Source organism: Ptiloglossa arizonensis, chromosome 9 (assembly GCF_051014685.1).
Source record: "Ptiloglossa arizonensis isolate GNS036 chromosome 9, iyPtiAriz1_principal, whole genome shotgun sequence".
NCBI lineage: Eukaryota > Metazoa > Arthropoda > Insecta > Hymenoptera > Colletidae > Ptiloglossa > Ptiloglossa arizonensis.
The window spans coordinates 22,170,988-22,193,816 of NC_135056.1; the positions used below are offsets into that span (position 1 = coordinate 22,170,988).

At 47.2% G+C, this 22,829-nt stretch overlaps 1 protein-coding gene across 36 annotated transcripts in view; it reads left to right on the forward strand.

The window, feature by feature from the left end:
- Positions 1-5,219: 5,219 nt before the first annotated feature.
- The window catches only part of Bent (projectin protein bent), a 67,941-nt gene continuing 50,331 nt past the window's right edge, over positions 5,220-22,829 (forward strand). For 20 of the 36 annotated variants that reach the window (XM_076320734.1, XM_076320736.1, XM_076320735.1 and 17 more), the window contains exons 1-23: positions 5,220-5,614; positions 10,727-11,288; positions 11,582-11,603; positions 13,898-14,060; positions 14,192-14,333; positions 16,251-16,386; positions 16,633-16,836; positions 17,170-17,471; positions 18,127-18,344; positions 18,425-18,830; positions 18,919-19,091; positions 19,174-19,344; positions 19,418-19,497; positions 19,589-19,754; positions 19,992-20,150; positions 20,800-20,850; positions 21,165-21,182; positions 21,882-21,926; positions 22,019-22,054; positions 22,133-22,186; positions 22,272-22,328; positions 22,458-22,505; positions 22,623-22,694. In XM_076320734.1, the coding sequence (XP_076176849.1) occupies positions 10,976-11,288; positions 11,582-11,603; positions 13,898-14,060; positions 14,192-14,333; positions 16,251-16,386; positions 16,633-16,836; positions 17,170-17,471; positions 18,127-18,344; positions 18,425-18,830; positions 18,919-19,091; positions 19,174-19,344; positions 19,418-19,497; positions 19,589-19,754; positions 19,992-20,150; positions 20,800-20,850; positions 21,165-21,182; positions 21,882-21,926; positions 22,019-22,054; positions 22,133-22,186; positions 22,272-22,328; positions 22,458-22,505; positions 22,623-22,694 (3,036 nt within the window). In that variant the 5' untranslated portion in view covers positions 5,220-5,614; positions 10,727-10,975. Of the gene's footprint in view, positions 5,615-10,726; positions 11,289-11,581; positions 11,604-13,897; positions 14,061-14,191; positions 14,334-16,250; positions 16,387-16,632; positions 16,837-17,169; positions 17,472-18,120; positions 18,345-18,424; positions 18,831-18,918; positions 19,092-19,173; positions 19,345-19,417; positions 19,498-19,588; positions 19,755-19,991; positions 20,151-20,383; positions 20,585-20,799; positions 20,851-21,164; positions 21,183-21,881; positions 21,927-22,018; positions 22,055-22,132; positions 22,187-22,271; positions 22,329-22,457; positions 22,506-22,622; positions 22,695-22,829 lie in introns of those variants that run through there. The other 16 variants (XM_076320753.1, XM_076320756.1, XM_076320758.1 and 13 more) reach the window with 8 other exon arrangements.

Below are 22,829 nucleotides of genomic sequence, written 5' to 3' on the forward strand. Positions count from 1 at the left end.
GATCTTGTTCCCAACGTGACACGTATATTAAAAATCCGGCGACGCCCGCGCCCAATTACGTTACCCCGGAGAGATGCTCGGAGAATTACAAAGCGGCGATTTTAATTTTAACGCGCCACGGATGCAATTTCACCCGAAATAGACATCGGCTCGCTAAATAAATCGTTGGACACGCGCGAGAAAACTCGACGGAAAGGTTTCGTCACCGTGGCTCGCGTACTCCTAGCGTAAAACTTTCGTAAACGGTAGACGCGCGTCTTTTATAGCCGAAGTGTGTTTTAAGCGCCATGTGCAACCGTCGCGCAACTTTGCGGGTCAATGCTAGGGAATTTGTACCAGGATTCACGTTGCGTGAAAAATCTACCCGACTGGGTTATCCTTTTCTCGTTCTTTCGCGTATGGAAGTTTCAGGTTAGTCGAAACGGTATTACGAGTTTTAAAAAAAGTCCCTCGAGAAGTGTTTGTTCTCGGGACGGTTCCGACGAATCTTCAAGTAGGTCGAAAAACAGAGGAGGAAAAGAAACAGCGTGTCTTTTGTCACGTATCCCCGGGGTTTCGTCAGGGTTGCGTGTCCAAGGCTCGGTTGCTTCGGGTGACCGTAACGTTGTTTACAGATGTGGTTGGCGATAACGACGAGTTACAAATAGCTTCGATATTTTTCTCGGTCGGTCGTGGCGCGCACACGTCGTACGAGTTCGGTGCATCTGAACTTGTACCTCTATTGAGAAGAAAGCAGGTGTTCTTCGAGGAATCCACGGTCCCAGGGTGGAGCAAGAGGTGGTCGTTCGTGATACGCGGTTGTACGCATAATAGGGGCCGGTATCTTGTCCTGTCCTCGCACTCATAACATCTATTTCCAGAGCGGACCAACGACTAAGTTTAGATCGGCTGTTCCATATACTCGAGCCGTTCGCCCACTCTGGGTCCACTCGCTCGAACAAAATCTGATAATCGAACAAATCGAACAAACAAGTGATCATCCACGGTTACGTCGTCGTGAATTTATAACCACCATCGTCTCGGTCCCGGTCGCAGCCAGTTTCTCGTTTTAACGAGTATCGAGCGTCAGGTGGATCGGGACGAAGCTGCGGAACGCGTCCGCGATAAACGTAATGCAAACGTTGCTCGCGTGGCAAAAGTACGCGGCACTGTAAAGATGCGAGGAGATAAACACACGGCTCTGCGCGCGAATTGCCTCGCGATACTGTATTTAGGTCGGTCATGAGAGCGCCGATCGTACACGCGCGAGATAAACACTTCTACGAGCTCGTTCGCGATTTTCGATCTCACCGATCGTCTGGAACACTCGCGACGTATCTCGACGGTTGAAATTTGTAAATAAACGAGTCGAAAGCGTAGAATTAATTTTCGGCCGATCGTATTCGCGCGAACGATCGCGTATACACCAGTAGCGAAACGATGCTACGATACCGCGATAGAAAAGCGAAAGAACGTGGCAACCAAGAGAGGACAACGCTTGCTGGAATAAAAGAATCGAGAGGCAATAAGCCGGGAGACTCGCGATATTACTTCTGTTTTTTTCTTTTCTTTTCTTTTTTTTTTTCGTATCCCGGGCTAAAAGTAACGCGTACTAAAAATATTTCGAGCATAAAGTGCGAGAAATTCTAGCGACGTGGTTCATTCGCTCGGTAACGAATGCGTGACGTTGAGTCTCCTCCTCGGTCATACGTCAAACTTGGAATGCCATGCCGCGTGTCACGTTGACGTAGACCAGTGGTCCTGAGACCATTCTAGCTTCGATAACGCGACCGACCTGCGAAAATAATTAAATCGCGTAAACGATAAAAGGGCAGAGATGAGTCTAGAAACGTAATCGCTCTCGCCTAGTCCGCCGTATTGGCACCTAATGCACGGACACGGAGAAAGCTTTCCGTTTATCAAAGTATTAACGTGTAACGTGTAACGTGTAACGTATAACGTCTAACGTATAACGTCTAACGTATAACGTGTACCGTGTAACGTGTAACGTGTAACGTGTAACGTGTAACGTGTAACGTGTAACGTGTAACGTATAACGTATAACGCAATAGATTGGTAAACAGTAGACAGAGAATACTCGCGACGAGAGGTCGGTTCGCGAATTTCACCGAGATTGACGATTTCGAGCGAAAAGAAAATTTCCACGAATCCCAAGGGTAAAGAAGAATACTTCGGACGAAGAAACTTCCATTGTTTTACCGTTGTTTCTATGGATGTGTCATCAGCGTGTTTTTCGAACCTAATTTCGAGTCGCTCGAATTCGTCTGTCCGCCTGTGACGGTAACCGAAACTTTAACGCGCGTTGTTGCGTTGCTAAAAAATATTCGACGGTTTCTGCGTTTCAATTTCCTCGCGATCGATTCTTGTCGGGATTTGCCATATCCAAAAGTATCTTTAACGAGGTCGGTAAACAGGAATGGTTAAACGTAAAGTGGACGAATAGTAAGCGCTGGGAGAACGACGAGAATCGATGCGTACTCGTTAGAAAGGTACGCTTTACAAAAACGATTAAAGATGCAACGGCGTTCCGTTTTTGCGACGCGCGTTCTCTGTCGAAGTTTGCCCGAGAATCCGACCAGATTTCGATCATTTACGAAATCGAAAGTCCCATTACCGTAACGTAAACCGTTGGAGCGTTGCTCACAATGCCGAGGCCCTCTCCGGTTTTCTTTTTTTCTCTTTTGACCCTTGCGCGCTCGTTTCCGCGAAAACACGAGATTTACGCAGCACGGTGAATTTGCTTATTTGCCCGCGGCGAACCGTATACTCTTCGCCGTAAATCACCGCGCAAAATTCCGATTCTGGCGTATCGTTGTTTTCGTTCGGATTATTCCAGGTCAAATTTTCACGGTCGTTTTCGAGCGCGTATTCCTTTAACGTTGTCGTCGTCGCGAATCGTGCGAACATCTCGGCCCACGGACGAAACAAACGCATTGTCCGAAACGTCTCGTTGATTCTCGTCCAATTCTTCGAATCGTTGAGTACACGCGACCTAACGCACCACGGGGCTTTCGAAAATGTGACGCAAACGTCGCGAAGGGTGACTCGAACGATACGTCCGACGATAGAATGTGGTCGTCACGGTGGCTCGTGATGGCAACGGAGCCAAAAAGAGCGTCCGTGAAGTCGCTAGGAAGAAAAGAGAAGAACGTTAATTTCGATACCGAGCGGCTATTAGCAGCTCGATCGATTCTTGAATAACATCGCGTCGTAGCGATCCGTAAAACGGTGGAAGTACGAGTGTTCGGGTCGTTAGGTATAGATTCTAATACGCAAAGATAGATTCAGCGGTGAGGGGCGATCGTGTATATTTAGAAAAGTGCCTTGGCTTGCCAGAACCAAGAGAGACTCGTATCTCGGCATCGCGTGCGAGATTTCTCCCTCGAGCTCGCGTCTCCCTCTCCATCTTTCTCGCGCGTTGCTCACCGAGAAACATATTGTAACAGTTTTCGCGTGGGTAACGAAGAGACTCTCTTTCGTCTCTTTTCTCATTTTTCTCACCGTTTATTAAGACGAATCGCGAAACGGATCCGACACTGGAAATCCCTGAGGAAACGAAACACCCTAAAAATACAAGTCCGAACGTGGCATTTTTAAAAATAATGCAAACGATCTGGACGCGTTCGCACGGTCTTTCTCGAACGAGAGAAAGTCAACTGTGTTTCAGCGTTCGAGATCCTTGGATCGCACCACGGTCGTTCGAGCTTCGAATCACGCGCGCAAATAATACTTTCGTCGATCTCGAATCGATAAAACCCTCTCACGATACTCTCCGATGAAGATACGGGCGTAGGATTTGGGAATCGTCGAGTTATCGAATCGTTTCGGTAGCGCGGAGCGAAGCTGCCCGAGAAACTCGGTTCCGGGAGTAAATACGTGCCGTGTTAGTCAGACGAGAACCACGGAAAATTTGAGCAGAGATATCGACACGGTGGGCTCGATCGGTGTCTTGAATCGCGGCCAAAAATGTTTCACAGAATCTTGGGATAAGCTCGGCAAAACCGAGACTCGCGACGAGTATCGTGACTTTGGGATTAAAGGTTGCTACGCGCGACGTTACATCGACGCGGAGGTTGCTCAATGGCAAAAAAGCCGATCGGTCCTTCGAATCGCCGATGCGATCGAAAAACTTATTTTCGTCGGGAACATTGGCCAAGACCCACTTTTTCTTCGGACGGTGTTCTATTTCCCACCCGCTGCGGGGCATCTTTCTACTTTTGCACGGGCATCGTCGAGGAAAAATTTCGGCGCGTCGCGTCGCGACGCCGTACACCGACGCGGCCCACCTCGGCCGTGTACCAACGAGGATGATCAAACCCGCGCATCGCGGTGACGCGTTTCGTAAAAAAGGCGGGCTACATTGTCACGCCTTGCGATGCTAATTTCGATCCGAGTACGTCAACGTAAAATTCTTCAACGCTGACTTCTCTTCGTCGATCGAACCGTCATCGGACTGATTTAGCCGCATCGGCAATTAATCCACCGTAAAGTTTATTTTCTCCTCGGTTGCTTTTTTCAGCCCGGTCCGCCTTGAACGTTCGCGATCGTTTGACAATTACCCGGCTCCGTTGTATCTTATCCCCGGTTTTCGAAACTCGAACGACGAAACCTCGCCGCTCGGGACAATGTAAATAGATCGGTCGAAGCGTGACCGTGTGAAATTTCCAAAGTAACGCGAAGAGAGAAAGAGAGCGAGCGAGAGAAAGAAAGAGAGAGAAAGAGAGAGAGAGAGAGCGAGAGTGAGAGCTATTTATGGTCGGAGGGCGGTCGCGGGGCATACTTTCTCGGTGAACGGTGTCGGCGTCGTTATTCTCGCGGTCTGGTTTCAAGTTCATCAGGAACGAATATTCTCCGCGTCCCCGCTAATTACAAGGTTTCAAGTTCAATAGCGACGGAAGTGCCAAGCGGAAAGGGGTCGGGGCATCGCAGAACGGTACGCGGGCGTCAAGGGGTGGATCCGTGGACGGTGAGAGTGACGGTGTATCCGAGAGGGGCGGGGGTTGGTTCGATCGCGGAGGAGGCGCAGGAAGCGCAGGAGCAGGGTGGCGTCGGAGGTTCAGGAGCCGATCCTCGAACGAGGAGGGCGTGGGTGTCGAAGGGCGGGGTGGGTCGCGGGTACGCGCGGCGATACGCCGGGGGAGCCCGCGCACGCGCACGCGCGTTAACGTTGATCTCCACCTCGAGGTGTCACGGCGGTATTTCGTGCGGTTAGTTGGCGCGCGGGGCCCCGGTGACTGGGACGGCCAATACAGGCGCTCCGATATAAAAGGGGAGACAAGAGAGACAGGGCCGAACGAGCAGGATAAACTGTATAAACCGAGTGACGACCACACAGTGACGACGACCACGACCACGACGAAGACGAAGACGAAGACGACCGAGTTCAATTGTTCGTAATTTTTATTTATTTTTTATTTCCTCGTTCGTTACGACCCTTCGAGAAGCAAAGTGCGCGAGAATCTCGTCGACGGGCCGCGAGCTCGACCCACTCCATCGCTCTCGCGATCGACCGTTCTGCCTGCCCGAGGTGTCAGCAGTCGGAAGACACAATAGGATTTCTATCACGCCGGGCCATCGTACCCGAACTTTGGATACATTTGAGCAACCGTCTCAAGTAAGTTCCCCTGTTTGACACGCTGGATTTTTTAGCGAGCTAACGAACGAACGAGCGAGACTGAGCGCGTGCCTGCGTGCGTACGAGAGAGCGTACGAGAGAGCGAGCGAACGAACGACCGAGAACGGACGTAAAGTTCAGTGCGCCCTTTTCCCTTTTTGGCACCCGCGACTTCACCCCTTTCCACCCGCCACCCTCCCCCCCTGGTTTCGTCCCTCGCCTACACGGTGAATCGCGTGTGCATCTGGTGCCAGCAGTGCTTCAAAGTGTTACGTTTCGTTTCGTTGGCGGGCACGCGACCAAGTGCAATCCTATCTCGTAGTCTCGGAGATCTTTGGACCAGAAGGGTGCGTAACGTTTTCTCGTTTCCCGACACGGGTGTAAAAACTTGCGATTTTTTGTGCCGTACGGAAGCTGCGCGAGTGGTATCGCTCGAGTACCCTCTTCTCGGTGCGCGCTACCTTTGAGAACGATCTACCTCTTTCGAGTGCTTCGAGTGTGTTCCGCGGCGTACGTTCCGCGCGTTGGCTACGGAATTCCGCGAGGCTCGAACTCGTTGGAGAAACGCACAGCTTTTCGAAACGCGGGCGAATCGTCGATCCGATGACCTTGACACGTGTGTCTCTTTAAGGACAATCGGCTGTGTCGTACGCGAGAAGTGAATCCACGCGAACTACGGACGAACGGTGACGATTTCTTTCCTGGATCGTCGAAACAATCGCTCGGCGGCTCGGTGACAAATCGCCACGAGTCTCGTCGCGTCCAACCAACAAGAACTATTCGTAGACTACTATCTAGGTATCTAGGCTCGAAGTCCACTTATTTTTAGAAAGACGTAACGTGAGGAGGAGAGGACGGGTCGTCGTTTCACTGGTCGTTTTCGATCATTTTCCGCGAGCACGTTTTCTTCCGTTTCGACCGTCCTCTCGTGTCTCCACCGACTTGCTCGTCCATCACTCGGATCCTCGCCTCTTCGTCGCCTCTACGTTCGCTTGTTCGTCTCCGTGTCCATCGATTTTCACCCTCGTTCTTTTGTCTCGTCGACGAACCGTTTCTCGAAAAAAAAGAAAAAAAAAAGAAAACGCAACGACGCCCGTTTCTCGTCCGTGAATTCTTGGACGAACGTCCGTAAAAGGTAACGCGAGAACCAATTAAGGCGCCACTTATCGCGGTATCGATCATAGGGGGATTCGATCTGTCAAAAATTCTTCACCGATCTTTTCACTCGACGTGCTCGAGTTTGCGATATTTATAGACTTCATGGTCGGCCAGCCAGCAAAATTACACCTGTTGATCGTCGAAGCCCGTTGAAATTAGCACGGGATGACTAACTTATTGTTTTTGGACGTCGGTTGTCATTGTCGAATCATTTCGTTCGATATATCGCTGGTCTTTTTTTAACCGTTGTCGATTCTAGTCGCTCGACGAACCTCGGTTAAAAACAGCTCGATTAGTCATATTTTCCCTCGCGCGTATATCACCGATCCTCCGTGGGATCCTCGTGACATTCCCCTTCCTTTCGAAAGGGGCACACGGCTCGTCGTTGTTTACGCTTGGTGTACGTTTTTATTTACGTTTAACGACATTCGAGAAAATATCGTTCGCTGTAGATTTCTCTACCGGACGATTAGTTGGATTTCGCTCCGACGAGTAACGTATCGCGATAAGTAATACGCGATATATTTCGCGTCGGCGTTGGTAGGGGTAAGAAAAGGCTTCCCTCGTCTTCGCGAATAAATCGGGCACGTCGATATAGGATTTCGATGGCGTCGACTCGTGTTAGCGTGGCTTTGAGTCAGTCTACGGAAATAGCCGTTGCGACGGGTACGATGCCGTGAAAATAGTAGTATAGACAGGAGAAGAGTGCGCCGGAACGCATACCTCGACCAATAATTTTAACTTCTAGGTCGGATATAGTGCGCTCGGTAAGTTTATCTCGGTATTAGCTTCTCCGATGACCTAATATTCTTCCCGTTGCCGCAATTCGAGACGTGAATCACTCCCTCGTGACGGTCCCGCGCTGTTGGATTATAAATCTCGTAGATTTTCTCGGTACCCTCCCTCTCCCTCGTTCTCGACTTCCGTTTCGATTTCGAACATCGGCTTCGAATTACGAACAACGTTTTCTCGATAATGTCCATTTCCGATCCGGTGGTCGGTTCGTTTTCGAGGTAAGGGAGGACGCGTAGCTCGTTGGGCGTTAAACGTATTCGAACCAGACGCGAACGTTTAGGCTCGACCAACGAACGCCACGACACCGTTTCGCAGGCGATATTTTCGTCTCGTCATTGCTACATAATGTTTCATTCGTTCCATTCTTTTTATAACCGCATCTACATTGTGCCACTTGTTATTAGGTCAAGCTGTCATCGAATACGTTACATCGCGGGAAGACAATAAAATTATGCCAAGTCGTAAGCTTCGTTTCTACACACCGTCCCGAAAATATCGAGACCGCGCGCGCAGACGTTGGCGCGAAACACCTGTTCGCTCGTTAATTTCGACGACCGATCGTCAAAAGTAAAATTCCACTTTTACGCGATCCCAGTGTTCCTTTTCCGATCGGCACGATATCGTTCGAGTATCGTTGCTCGAGCTACGGGTTCGTCGCGCGGAGCAATCGCGGCGCGTTGTTCACCCCCGATCGCGGTCCATTGGTTGTCTTTCATTCATAAAAATGGCTAGTCGGTATAACGACCGACTATTTTTATGACGGTCAACCGCGACCTCCGATTCTAGGTGATTGCCAAAGTTTCCATTGAATCGAAACGCGGCCATCGTTAACTTCGTCGATCGATTTAGGCTTTGAGGACGCGACAATAGCGTCTCGACGTTTCCGATCGTAAAACGCTTCGAACGTTCGCTCGGAGGTTGCAATTTCGCGAGGTATTCGTTCGTGCGCGAAGCTCGGCGTCTTGAAATTTTCAGTTATATTTAGGCGATCGTGCAATACCTACCGTGTTCGAACGTCCCTTTCGATCTTCGGTCATTCCCTTCTTTACTTGGCACACGCGGAACCCTCCTGTCAAAAGTGTTTCTCGAACAAAGAGCAAGGAACTCGGTGTTCGGAAAGGTCGGCCGAAAATGGAGGTCGTTAACCCTGATCGTTTTCCGATACGAAGTCGCGGACTATTTCGTATTTCTCTGGTGCCGTTTCTACGTTTTATTCCAACTACCCTCTCGTATTCTTCTTTCTCGTCGCGTCTTTCGGAATCGTTGGCCGGTTCGTTGCGAGTGTAACGTCGCGACGATTCGCTGGACAATTTTCCTCCGATTGGTTGGAAGAGATCGGTTCGTACGACTCGCGTTCATAAACGCCGACGACGTGCACGCGCACTCCCGGCACACGCCCAATCTCATCGGACAGGAATCGGTCGCGCGAAGTTAACGAAACCGGACGAAAATGAAAATGAAACGGTTGGGAAGGGATAGAATGAGAACGGTTGTTACGAAGCATAGCAATCTCGAGAATGTTTCGGGGCTCGTTGCCAAGTCTTACCGTGACGTTGTAACACTTCGTCCGTTCGTTCTGCTTTGCATTTCTCCGGCCCATCAGACGTTGCACGCCGCCGTTTATTCATTTTCGCTCTCCTACGACTTTTGCCGTTTTTGTTCGATGGCAAGTTCTCGGGGAGCGTTGCGTTAACGGAGTGAATCTACTTTTACCAGTAGATTCTGCTTCGACGATCGTACGATTATTGTGCATCGTGTTGCGCACGATTGCAACGAATCCGAATGCAAGTTTGCAGATACTCGCGAGTGGAAAACTTGCGCCCGTGGGAAATAAGGGCTGGAGAAAGCTTCCGTTTCCTCGAGTCTCGTTTCCGATAGCTTTCGAAAATGTTTGTTCGATTCGCGAGTTGTATCGCGACCTAAATGTCTACGTTTCCACGGTTAGATGCCAAACATAATAACCGATTACCAAGATAACTGGTCCACCTATTTTCGAGCCAAGAGCCGTATTAATAATAGAGACCTTGCGTCATTGTTCGGCCTTGGAAGTCTTGGAAAATATGCTTGGAGTCACGGATTCCACGGAAATTTGCCATTCGTCACGGTCAATCTCCATCCGTCGTTCTCCGGTTGTTTTTCTGCAGCTTTGCGTCCCTTGTATCGTCATTGTCGCGTATTTCGAACAATCGATTTACCCCGTGATCGAAAGTAAGGGTCGACGGTGCTGGAAAATCGAGCCTATCGACCATTGAAAATCGACGTTTCTCGAGCAACGTTCGACAAACGTATCAACGATACGGACAACCGTCCGTACCTTAACGATCGAAATTTTCAAGATAATCGTTCGGAGCGTACGAGCGAAAAACTTCCGCGAGGACGAAGTGGTTTTCGTTGAATTACATAAAGTTCTATTTTGATTTTGTTAGCGGCGATATATCATTTCTCGAATTTGGATGTAACGCGTGAAATATAATAATTTGGCCCGCGTTGCTCGCGATTTTGAAACTGGAAACTCCTCAAATCTTACTCGCGTCCGACTTCTTAATCTTTCGAGCGATTAATCTTCCATTCAACGACGCACGGAACCGCTAACGACTATAAAAGCTAGTTGCCCGTAAGCTCGGATGATCCGAGCGAAACGGAGAGACAGAATCCGCGACACGGACGACGGTCGTCCGACGTTGTAAACTTTCGGTAATTCGATATCGTTGCGTAACGCGTGAAAAATTGAACTTCCGCCGCTATCCGAATGTCGCGCGCGATTGCGAGTTATTTAGGTACCGCTGCGAAAAGAACGATTTCACGGTACTCGAGATCCAAAGAGTATCTTCAAAGAAGTATATCTTCCAAAGAGAATCACCGCCCTTTCGCTTACGTCGCGTATTTACGATAAATCTGTTCATCTATCCGAGATAGCGATGGGACCGTTGCGATTACACGTCGACTACTCCCGAATCGATTCGACGTTAAAGTACTCGATGAAAACTATTCGAACGAAATGTTACCCTTTCGTTTGTGCACGCGCAAAAAGCGAACGATCGAAACCGAAATCTTCTAAGCCGGTATCCTCGACAGCATCGACATCGCGTTAGTCCCATCGCGGATCTGCGGATAGCCCGTACATGTCCATTTTGAAAGAAACGATTGCTTATCAATTAGGTGTAAGGAGGACACTGTCGAGAGGAGGCGGTCGTCGCGATCCTCGCGAACCGAGGGGAGAACACGATAGGTTGGATGGTGCCGCGGGCCGGCGCCGTTTGAACCAATCCTAAAGAGGTCGGCGAAATTTTCTTCGATAAGAGAAGCGAAGAAAGCAGCCGCGGCAGAGCTCTCGATCGGAAAGGGAGAAGGGTGGCGCGCCACCCGTGAAATTTACGGTAAAGGGAGGTGCGAAGGCGGCCCGACGCCATGGGGGTCGCCGACGATTTCGCGCCGAGCTTCACCCAGAAGCCTCAGCTTAGGCAGGAGGACGACGGGAACCGGTTGATATTCGAGTGCCAGCTGGTCAGCTCACCGAAACCGGAAATATCATGGTTCCGCGGCGAAACCGAGCTCAGCCCGGATGCCAGGACGAACTTCAGGATCCAGAGCATCGGGACGAACAAGTTCATGGTCGTTCTGGAGCTCGACGACGTTATCGAGACCGACGCTGGCCTCTACAAGGTCAAGGCCAAGAACAAGATGGGCGAGGTCGCGGCTTCGATTAACCTTAATTTCAGTCGTGAGTATACACACCCTTGGCTTTTCCTACCGATTCGAAGCGATTTCTTTTTCTATCGTACCACTCGACGTTACGTAAGGTCTCGTTACTCGAAATATAACTCCATCGATAAAGACGTTCTTGACCTTTTCCGTTCGGGTCTCGAGATTCTCCTTACCGATCGTACAGTGATACGGTACTCGATTTTAACTTTTACATTTCGCGCGTATTCAATTCGAGATTGTTTCTTTTTTTTTCTTTTCTCTCGCGCATCGACACCTTCCGAATTGAAACAAAATTTCGTTGTTTTCCAGCTGTCGACGAGCCTAGGGAAAAGTAAGTCCGCCGATCATACGGTTTTGAAAGATGTGACAGTTTGTCGCTTCTCTGGGCTCTACCTTTTCTTTTCTTAATTACCGCTATTGTTTTTCTTAACGCTTATTTAAATCTCACGCGCGTTTCACGATTGATTTGCCTCGCTTATTACGCTCTTCTTTTGTGTGTGATTTTAGCTGCGGTGGAACCGGTTAGAGAAGGGTGAGTGTTCCGCTTGCTCTTCGCGAACGTGTTCGCGGATGTGTGCGTGTGTTGTGTCTTACAAATGGTTGTTTTCCGCTCGATTTTTTACTTTACCGTCACTAACCGTTCGACGAATGCTCGACTAACGATGAAACATCGTACGACGATTCTTATGGTGGATCGTCGAACGAACGATCGGGACGCAACCAGTTTCGTCGATAATGTTTAGGTGCACATCAAATGCGGTTGAGTAAAAATAACCGTCGCGGAATGCTCGCTATTTTTGGGTGCGTTCACGTGCGCTAACGCTCGCGCGTCCGATAAGAGAAACCAACAGCTATGCCTCTTCTAGCTGACCGATCGCTCAATTTTCTTCCACTGCCCACGCATACGGTGCTGACTGGTCAACGTGGAAATAGAATCGGGAGCCCCACCTTCTCTATTTTCATTCTGTGTTCGTTTAACCGGCGACATTTGTTCCGGGAACGGGCTTATAATTATCACCGATGCGTCTTCTGCGAACATTTTCATTCAAACGTCACGTATCGCGTATAACGCGATCCTCGGAGATATTTTTATAGGCTCGTGTATACCGGCCGGCTCGAAGAAACGCGACGAAGAAAGAATCGATCGGTTTAGACTTCGCTAAAAGCACCGCGAAGAGATGTTTGTTTTTCATCGAGGGTTTGCTTGAATTTCGCGGATAAATAGAAATTGGGTCGAAAGTTGGTTCTCCGGGTGGTATGACGAGGCGCCCGACGGGACGCGTTGTATTTTCGGATCGGATCGACAGACGCGATTCCCGTAAATTTCTAAAAGTAACGCGAGCCTTTAACGCGAAACCTTCCCGAATATTAAAACACCGCGTTAACGGGAAACGAGCCGAACCTACTGTGAAAACAATTATCGAAACGAATGGAATCTTTTACGTTGGTTCTCTTAAAATCTAACCGTGTTCCACGGAGACCAATCGACCGATCGACCGTACCGTGGAAGTCCGAGGAAACAGCTGCAGCCTACTTCTTCGCTAAAGTTAGTTGCGACGTGTCTGACGTCTGCTACCGCGTTTTACTCTCGCGCGATCATATTGGCTACACGAGCGTACAAACGATCGAGTAACGTTTCGTTGGTTTTTCCACTCTTGGGAGACCGTTACAACGGCGGTAAATTAATTTGTAATCGGCTCTTTGCACTTTGTATATTTGGAGAGAACCCTTGAACGGTACGGGAAGAAGAGAAGCAACGTTACCGTTTCGTATTTCGATATTGATGTACCGAGAGTACAAGTGGTCTCGAGACGTTCCGGTCGAATCGTGTCGTCCAACGTGTCGTTTTTAAAACGTTTTAAAAGTTACGTCGCTTTCCACCCGTTGGGTAAATGTCATCTTATATCGTTTCCGCTTAATGGATCGTACCGACACAATTCGACCGTAACGTTCCGAAACATTTCGTAAAATGGCGTCGACGATGACGCAACATCTTCCAGGAAAGCCGGTTCGTAGATGAAACGTTCCTTGAACGAAAGGAGGGTGTTAAACTCGAATTTGAAAGTGGCTCTTAATAGTCGAAGCATCCGTGAAATCAGCCATTAGGGTATTCTCTTCCTGCTAGGTAACAACGAGGTCGTAGTGCGATATCGTTCGTTCGTAGACAGTGCTGTCTAAACAAAACAAAAGTTATTTCTGGCATCGGGCTTGAGAAAATCACAGTGAATCCTCTAACGAAGTCAGCGGGCGTAGAAAATGGTTTCTCCGTCTTGCCAAGTTTTGTCTCGTTTCTATATCTCGTGAACGGATCTCCGATGCGTAACGAGAATCGTAACTAAAACGCGACAAGAAACGTCTTTGCGCGGAAGATATTTTGGCGACTGTCTAACGAGTCACCGTAACTTTACGATCTCGTAGAAATTTTGTTGCGCCCGATCTAGAATCGACCCGTTCCACTGGCCAGGTGGCCGGTTACTTGTTAACATTGCAAGATTGGTCGCTGTTCGTGAAATAAACACGACGACATTGTTAACTCTTATATTATAGACGAGTGTGTTGCGTGATAATTTACAGCGAATGAAAATTTTGATAATCCTATTTGAAAATTTTGATCCGCGTTTGCAGACAAATAGACGGCATCGCGCCAACTTTCGCGAAAAAGCCTGCTATCAGACAAGAAGACGATGGTAAACGACTACTTTTCGAATGTCGCATCACAGCCGATCCCACGCCAAAAGTTACGTGGTTTCACGATGGAAATATGGTCAAAGACTCATCGAGGCATAAGGTTAGCCAACTCGTATCGATTACAGTCTTTGTTCGTCCACTGTATTACGAATCATCCAGAGTCGTAATAGTTTTGTTTAAATTTAGAACCGAATTCGATGCTTCGTTATTCAATCTGCCGTCCAATTTTAGCTAACCGTCGACAAAGATGGTCACTCGTACTTCGCGACACTGGAAATAAAAAATGTGACGGTCGAGGATGCTGGAAAATACAAAGTCACCGCGAAGAACGAGCTCGGCGAGTCTAACGCTACCATTTCCTTAAACTTCGACAGTAAGTACCATATTAAATCGGCAAAAAAAAAACAAAAGAAACCATCTGTCGCTACCTGTGTACTCGAATACCGGTGATGCAGTTTACATTTGTTTGGTCACGCTTAATTTTCTTATAAAGCAGCGTTCCGTCGATTTTCTCCGTATCTCGCGTACGCGTACCCACGTATATGTTTTATTCTTTTCGCGCGTGTATCGTCACTCGTCGTCCTTCTCGGAACATTTTCCACGTTTTGCAACCACCGGATGTACCTACACGGCCACGAAACAAATGCAAACCGATCTACCGGCTTCCATCTTTTCACTTTTCTTTGGCTCTACTAATTCGGGATGTATATCGATGATCCTATCTACAACTTTACGTCTTTGACTTCACTTTCAATGTCTGTCCTACTTCTTGTACCGTCCACATTGAACTCTCACGCTGTTTTATTATTTATTTTTTCCGTTGGTCCAGCCTCTTTTCACTTCTTTTTTTTTTTTCTTCGATACTTTCTTCCATTCTCTGTTTCCATCCGTACGTCTGACATTTATTTTTTAATGGTTTATCTCGGTCGAGCAATGAGCACGTATCGATTGTCTGCTCGACGGAGCGACGATATACAGCCCGGTTGAAACTTTGTCGAACGACTAAAAAGGGACAAGAGGACCGTTCGCGAGGGAGCGTAGACTGCAGAATCCGAGTCTGATTAACGTCTGTAACGAAATGCTGCTTGAATCGCGAATTAATTTCGATTCGCGTTCCAGTGCGCCCGATCTTCTTCAATCCGTTTCCAAAAATCGGTACCGTGATCGGTGCCACGACACTCGAGAAAAATCCGATCGGCGCCACGGAACGCGGATCGGCCTCGTGCTGACGCTTCGTTAGGTTGCTGCAATCACGTACATTTTTTTATATTTCTCATTCGCGCGAGCCATGTTTGCCGTGTGGATCATCGACGCAATGTCCGTGTCACCGCGATCATGCAATAATAATCGAGAGTCATAATAAAAAATTGCACACGCGCGCGCGCACATGTGTTCACAAGCTCACCCCCACGTTTAGATGTGTTCTTTGAGAGTTAGCGATTAATTTGTACATTAATAAAAGAGACTCGATCTCGTAACCGAACAAACGCACACTGTACTTTGATTACTCGTTGTGTAACGTGCTTAACCAACTGTTGCGTTTATGGAGGATTTTCGTGGAGTGGTAAATGTACGCGAGCTTCTCTTTGTCGTAGAAAATCTAAACGACTAAACAACGAAACTTGATTCACTGTGCTCGAATCGCTTGATATCGTAAAGGAAAAAAGAACGCGCGACTCCGGTTAACGTTTCTCGAGCGTTGAACTCTCTCGTAGACACCGTTCGGTCGCGAACGTTTCGCGAAACGAAAGCTCGCGCGTTGTTCGTAATCCGTGACACTTTTCGCGCGAGGATCGCGAATAGAGAGGAGAAAGAGCGATGGCAGCGTACGTCTTGCGAAAACGAATAAAACAATGTCGATGAAAGCAACCTAAGTTACGAGATGTCGGCCTGGCGGGCGGGCGGACAGACGTCCACGATGTACTCGATTATCGATCGTACCTTTGACGAAAAATTTGCGATTACCTTGTAAATAGAATCGCGAGCGATCGGTCGAGAACCGAGCAAGAGGATCACAGGACGCGTGATTCGTGGCGAGCTCGATCTTTGCTCGTGCACGTTCGGTAAAGCAGCATCGACGATGCGCAGCGGTAAAATCGAATCGATACGTAGCTCTGACCTTGGATCGAAGGGCTTAAACCTTCCGCAACCAGGTTGAAGATATCGTTGACGATCGAAATCGACACGATCCGCGTTAAACGAGACCACGATAAGGGTGCGAAGGGATTAAGCGTAACGAAAGAATATTGTAAAGGGATCTCGACACGTAGATTCGTTTGTGTCAACGTAGGCGACGAGGCGCCCGTACCCGACGACGGTATTAAACCGACCTTCACCGAACGACCGGTAATAAGGCAATCCGACGACGGTAACACCATCACCTTCGAATGCCGATTAGTCGGCGATCCAAAACCGAGTGTCAAGTGGTAAGATTTCCTATTCCCGTGCACGCGGAAGTACGCAAACACGCGGCTCTCTTTAGCCTCGTTTCGTAGTTGTCCCGACACGCATGCTCCAACTATCCCCGAGTATCTCGAGCGAATGGATCGAAAAAGAACCATAACGTACGAGTAACGGTATTTCCTTGGCGAATCGTCGCGTACTTCCCGAATCGCGTCACTACTAGTCGAAAAGCATTCAGCATGCAGCAGGTTTTGATGCGCACGAATTAGGTATCACGGTACCGAAGAGGTGAACGAAGGGGGAAGATTCAACATGTCCCTGGAACTCGATCAGAAGCTCTACCATCTCGCTAGATTAAAGATCGACAACGTGGCGAAAGGCGACGCCGGCGAGTACAGAGCCGTTGCGAAGAACAAACACGGCCAAGGAGTGGCGACGATTAATCTGAACTTCGAGGGGGGCGACAAGTTAAAGTATGCACGTCGAGCAATGTCCTCGAGTTGGCCGGTCGTTGCGTCGCTGGACTTTCGAGAACTCTTACCATCGTCGAAAGAACACTCGCTCGAGTTCGACGAGGTACTTCGACGGTCACCGGGATCCTCGCTCGCTTTCTTTTTTCTTTTCTTTTTCCCTCGATTCGCGAAGCTCGAGAACGCAGACGCACGGAGAGTATTCCGAAATGTCCCAGCGACGCGGTGCACACGGTACTCGATGGACGAACGAAGGATCGATCGCGGCAGATCCGATCTCCGCGCGACGGAGAATCGTCGTTAACGATCTGTGTTTCACGTATCGATTACACGCAGAATACCGGACGGTAAGCCGCCGCGTTTCCCGAAGAAACCGACTATCCGACAGGAGGGCGACATCCTAATTATGGAGTGTATCCTGGAAGCCCATCCGGTACCGGACATTACCTGGTACCAAGGCCAGAAACCGATCGCCGACAGCAAACGCGTCAAGATGTCACGCAAGGCGACCGGCAAGGACACTTATTTGCTCACGCTCGAGATATCGAATCCGACCAAGGCCGACGGTGGGAATTACCGATGCAACGCGTTTAACAACTTCGGCGAGAGTAACGCCAACATCTCCCTCAACTTCCAAGGCAAGTCCCCCTCGATGCAAGAAAGAAGCGGTTCTCGTTGGTTCCTCTTACCACCGTTCTCTTTCATTTTTCTTATTTATACCCCTTCGCGCCGGACGATGCAATCTTTCGAAACGTTGTATACATTTTTTATTTTTATTTTCCGTAATCGTCAGAGAGACCAACGAGAAGCCCCCTCGAGCCTCGTTCTTCCATCTCCCGACACGTTCTTTTCTATCGTAATCGTTCGAAATTGTCCTCGGGAGGGAAACGCCGTTTTCCCGCGCGGATTTACGAATCGCGCGCGAAACACGAGTTAGGTTTTTCCGTGCACCGTATCCGCGGTAAGTAAGGTAAGTACGTTGCGCTATCGCTAACTAATCGTGGAGTCCTTCTCTCGTTGCTTCTTAACTCGTCGATCTCGATCTGAATTTTGAAAGCCCGAGGAGCTTGGAAATTCAGACACGGATCGAGAATCGCAGTAAACTAACATCTTCGAGATTCGCTAATCCACGAAAGGGTCTCCGAGCGAACCGTTTCTCTCGGCGTCCCGATCGCAATTTTCATGAAAATTGCGACCCGGGGTGACCGTTTTCCGGTCGATACACGACCACCGCCGGAAGTACGGTACCTTGGCTAGCGATCGTGCCTAATCGTGGATCTTCCCAAGACGCAGAAGAAGGACCTGGTTTCGCGCCGACGTTCGTCGAGAAACCACGTATCATTCCGAACGAAACCGGTACCTTGATCACGATGAAATGCAAGTGCAAGGCGAACCCGAAACCGGAGGTCACGTGGTTCCGCGGGACCAACGTTGTCAAGGAATCGTCCAAGATTTCGATCAAGACGAAGAACGTCGAGGAGGACGTTTACGAATTAATTATGGAAATCAAGGTAAGCAACGACCGTTCAACGCGAACCGTTGAAACTCACGATCGTATCAACTTTATCGACGATAATCGAAATCGTTTCAGGACCCATCGGCACCGGACGGCGGCACCTACAGGTGTCACGTGAAAAACGAATACGGCGAAAGTAACGCCAATTTGAATCTGAACATCGAGGCCGAGCCGGAACCGGAAGGCGACGGTCCGACCTTCGTCGAGAAGCCACGCATACAGTCGCAAAATCAGGGAAAATTGGTAATAATGGACTGCAAAGTCAAAGCGAACCCGAAACCCGAAATCGTGTGGACCCACGCCGGCAAGGTGGTCAAAGAGTCATCGAAAATCTCGATCAGTATTATACAGGAAAAGGAAGATATTTATTACATTAAATTGACTTTGAACGATCCCGGCCCAGAGGATTCCGGCTTGTACAAGTGCAACATCAAAAACGCTCTCGGCGAACTGAACGCCAATCTTACGCTCAACGTTGAAAGTGAGTCCATCTTTTCCGTCATCTCGATCGTAGTCGTCGATTGTAGTTACACGACAACTATTTACACTTGTATGATCTGCGATTCCAGTTATACCTGTGATTAAGGAGAAACCGAAAGTAGTGAAAATCGTAAAGAAGAGGACGGTCATAGTCGAGTGTCACGTCCTTTCCAAGTTCACGCCGGATTGCACTTGGTTCAAAGAAACGCAAGCCGTTAAGCAAGATACCAGGCACAAGGTGCACGTGGAACAAGTTAAGGAGGTACGTGATCGAGAATCTTTTCCGTTTATCGAAAGATCGAACGTAAGGAAAGAGGAGAGAAAGAAATTTATTTTATCCGCAGGGTGAGTTTGCCGTGAAATTAGAAATCGAGCAAGTGTCGGCGACTGACAAAGGTATCTACAAGTTGGTAGCCCGCAACGAGAAGGGAGAAGCAACGTCTCAGGTGGTGGAAGTCACGGACATCATGGACGAAGGCGAGAAACCCAAGATCGCGTCCGGTTTGAAGTCTGCGGTAAGTTTTTTAAACTCGTGAAAATTCGTGTACGATCGATCGGTTTCGAAGTAACGTTTTCATCGGGTTTCAGACGATCGAGGAAGGTAAATCGATCGAACTGGTCGCCAGTCTCTCGAAGCAGGATCGCAAAGTGACCATCACGTGGTACAGGTGAGTTAATTCGATCAATTTCTACCCCGTGAACCCTATCCGTATTTTATCCTACTTTTGTTCGGATCGAAATGTTTCTTTATTTTTGCAGAGACTCGACGGTAATCAAGTCCAACAAGGACATCATGATATCCTTTAACGGCACGGATATGAAACTAACCGTTACGTCCGCCAACACTTCATTCTCCGGAACTTACAAGGTTGTGGTCAGCAATGAGTTCGGTCAAGACGAATCTTCCGCTCGACTGGTTGTCAAGGTAAGAAATTAAGGGAACGGGGTACGTTTAGATAAGAAATGTGGTATTATTCTTTTCTCGTTCAACGTTACAATCCATATCATACACGTTTTGTCGATGTTAATCCTGTCAATTGAAACCTCAGTGAATAGTAACAATGAAACTTGTACGTACCATGTTTATAAAACGAAATTCCTGTTCATCGTCAAACGGTTCTTGCCCCTGAATGTTGCATGCAATTCCTTGTGCGTATTGTAGAAGAAGGAGGAAGAAGAGGAGGAAAAGCAAAAGAAGAAGAAGGAGGAAAAGAAAGAGGAAAAGAAGGAGGAGAAGAAGGAGGAAAAGAAGGAGGAAAAGAAGGAAGAAAAGAAGGTAGAGAAGAAGGTAGAGAAGAAGGAAGAAAAGAAAGAAGAGAAGGTAAGACTATTGTTGTCATTGCGCAGTCTGCGATCGAAAGGGCTTCTTTTACTCACTTCTTGTGTCCCCTCTCCCTAGTGTTTGAATTATCACGTAATTAACATTCGTTACATTCGCTCCTTACATATACACTCGAAACACAATCACAGGAACGATAACTGTGGAACGAAAAAAAGAAACGATTTCACGATATTTGTAAAACGATTTAACTTTTCGTTTCGTTCGCATGATAATTCGGCTCATTTGAAATGCATATCGATATTGCGATACAAAAGGTGAATAGTCCGGTCTGGAGTGGCGACGAGGAAGACGATTACGAGGAAAGTGTCGTCGAAGAGGAGGAAGAGGAGGAGGAAGTGGTGAGTGTAATCGAATCCAGCGTCGCGGAGCCGATTATCGAAGAACCAGACTCAGAAACTGTTTCACAAATGGAGGTACACATACACACGCAACACATATTTACACAAACATCTGTTCTCGATCATTTTTTATCTCGACTTATCTTTCCGTCACTTCCACGTTAGCGCTCTTTTCAATTGTCTACAGAGAAGCGCGTTGAACTATCTTTTTTCATAACTTTTTTCCATGGACAATTCTTTTTTTTGTAAGTGTCAAAAATGTATCAAGATTTTTTTTAATTATTTTCAAGGACATACCTGACAACAAACAAAACGGTATCGACGCACCTGGCCCCAAGAAGGTACGAACCAATTTTTTGTTTTTTATTTTGAAAGCAAACGCTCAACCGAAACAATTATCGAAAACTCATCCACCGTACACTATATGATATTGGTAATACCAAATCATTATTTTCCGTACACCCCTTGTGGTTGACAATGTTTTATGTCCCCTTGGTTTGATTTAGTCCTTGTGTGTTTATTTAAGTTAACGAACGACGCAGTAAAAGTAATTATATACGCACTTACTTCGTAAACAACGGCCACAATAGGAAGTATACAGCATCCTCCCTTATAGCGATAGTTACTAACGAGACTTTTCTCTTTTCTGTTTCAGAAATTGGAAGTTCTTCAGGTGAGTGATTGGTATCGAACACTTAAATTTGACAGAGTATGCGCTCGAACGATTAGATCGGTCTTTCGACTGCATTGCGAAGAATTAATAGACATGAGCTTTATGCGAACGCCTTATTGCTTTTCGACAGTAATATTTAACGCGGTTACATTGCGGTGAAATAATGCGTGAGTGGTATGCGAAACGCTATTCTCAGCTTTTTTAAACAAACTATTCTCTCTTTTTCAGCTTTACTAATGCGCAGATCCTACTAATGAATTTTGGTATCAATTTCAGCGATTTTTATTTGCATCGTTCCTTTTCAGCCAATTTAAATCGTCACACATACACCAACGCTGCTTTATTTACACGCAATACAATACTTGAACTTCTCAAACGATCCAAAGCGCTTTTACAGAATTCTTACCACCCTTTCCTTAGAAGCTGGGCTATAAAACTTTCCTCAAAAACTTTACCTGTATTCTTTTTAAACGTGCAGCATGTTTCGTATTGTCTGTGCTCTGTGTTTGTCTTTAGAATGTATAAGTAGCTTAGAAAATATAATGCTAAAAATCATGGTTACGGAAATGTTTACGAAATGTTGACAACGAGGTAAGCATATTGTGGAATATAATCATTGCCTACCATAGGGTGGCAATTAACGGACGAATTGAAAATATTAATATCGGTCCTTTGTCTTTTTTCTTACATATATAACAGAAGAAACCGGAAGAGAAAATTGAGGAAAAGAAGGAAGCGGAGAAGGTAATTGTTTTGTGCTTTTGAGAGTTTAAAAAGTATTCTTGGCGTAATAACGAGAATCTTGTAATTCGAGTGAATAAATTTTCTATTTACAGAAAAAGGTGATAAAGAAACAAGAAGAAAAGAAGGAGGTAATCTCTTGTTCGAATTGTGTTATTATATTCTTTTGAATGTTATTCTTTACGTAATGTTACGATTTTTCATTTCAGGAAGCTGTGTTAAAGGCAGAGAAAACGGTGTCTCGGAAGCAGTCCATTAGCAGAGTACGTGTCGCGTTTCTTAAATTATTTACAAACTGTTGGAAAGAGATGTCACATTATTAATATTTTATGTTCATATGATTCACAGGTCGAAGAATTGCGAACGGAAAGCCGAAGAAGTTCTCTGGTGTCGACCGAAGAAAAGGTTAAATATTGTTTCACGTTTACTTCTTTCAATGAACACGTACTCCAAGAAATTACAATCACCGTTCAAACGTTCAATTCCCTCGTAGATATCCAAACGTTTATTTACCTTTTTTTTTTATACACGTAGATAAACGAAGACGGCACCACAACACCGCGACGCTTTTCTATTCAAAAGGTATACGATCACTGACTAATTAAACAGCAAAATAATACAACATTCACACAACACTTCCAGTGTGCTAAGCGATAGTAAGAAAATTGTACTAATAATTCGTTATTTATGTGTAAACAGAGCGAGGAGGAAGTCAAGACCGAAAGCCGGCGATCTTCTATCGTCGAGAAGAAGAAGGTGACAGCCGAAAAGGTAAGAAAGTTCATTTCGATAGATATTACATTATGTGAATTGTTGTTTTAACTTGTTCGTATCGTCCTTAAATTTGATTATTTCCGTATCGAGATCTTGTCATTAACACGGTCGACAAATCGTTGGTATGTCGTG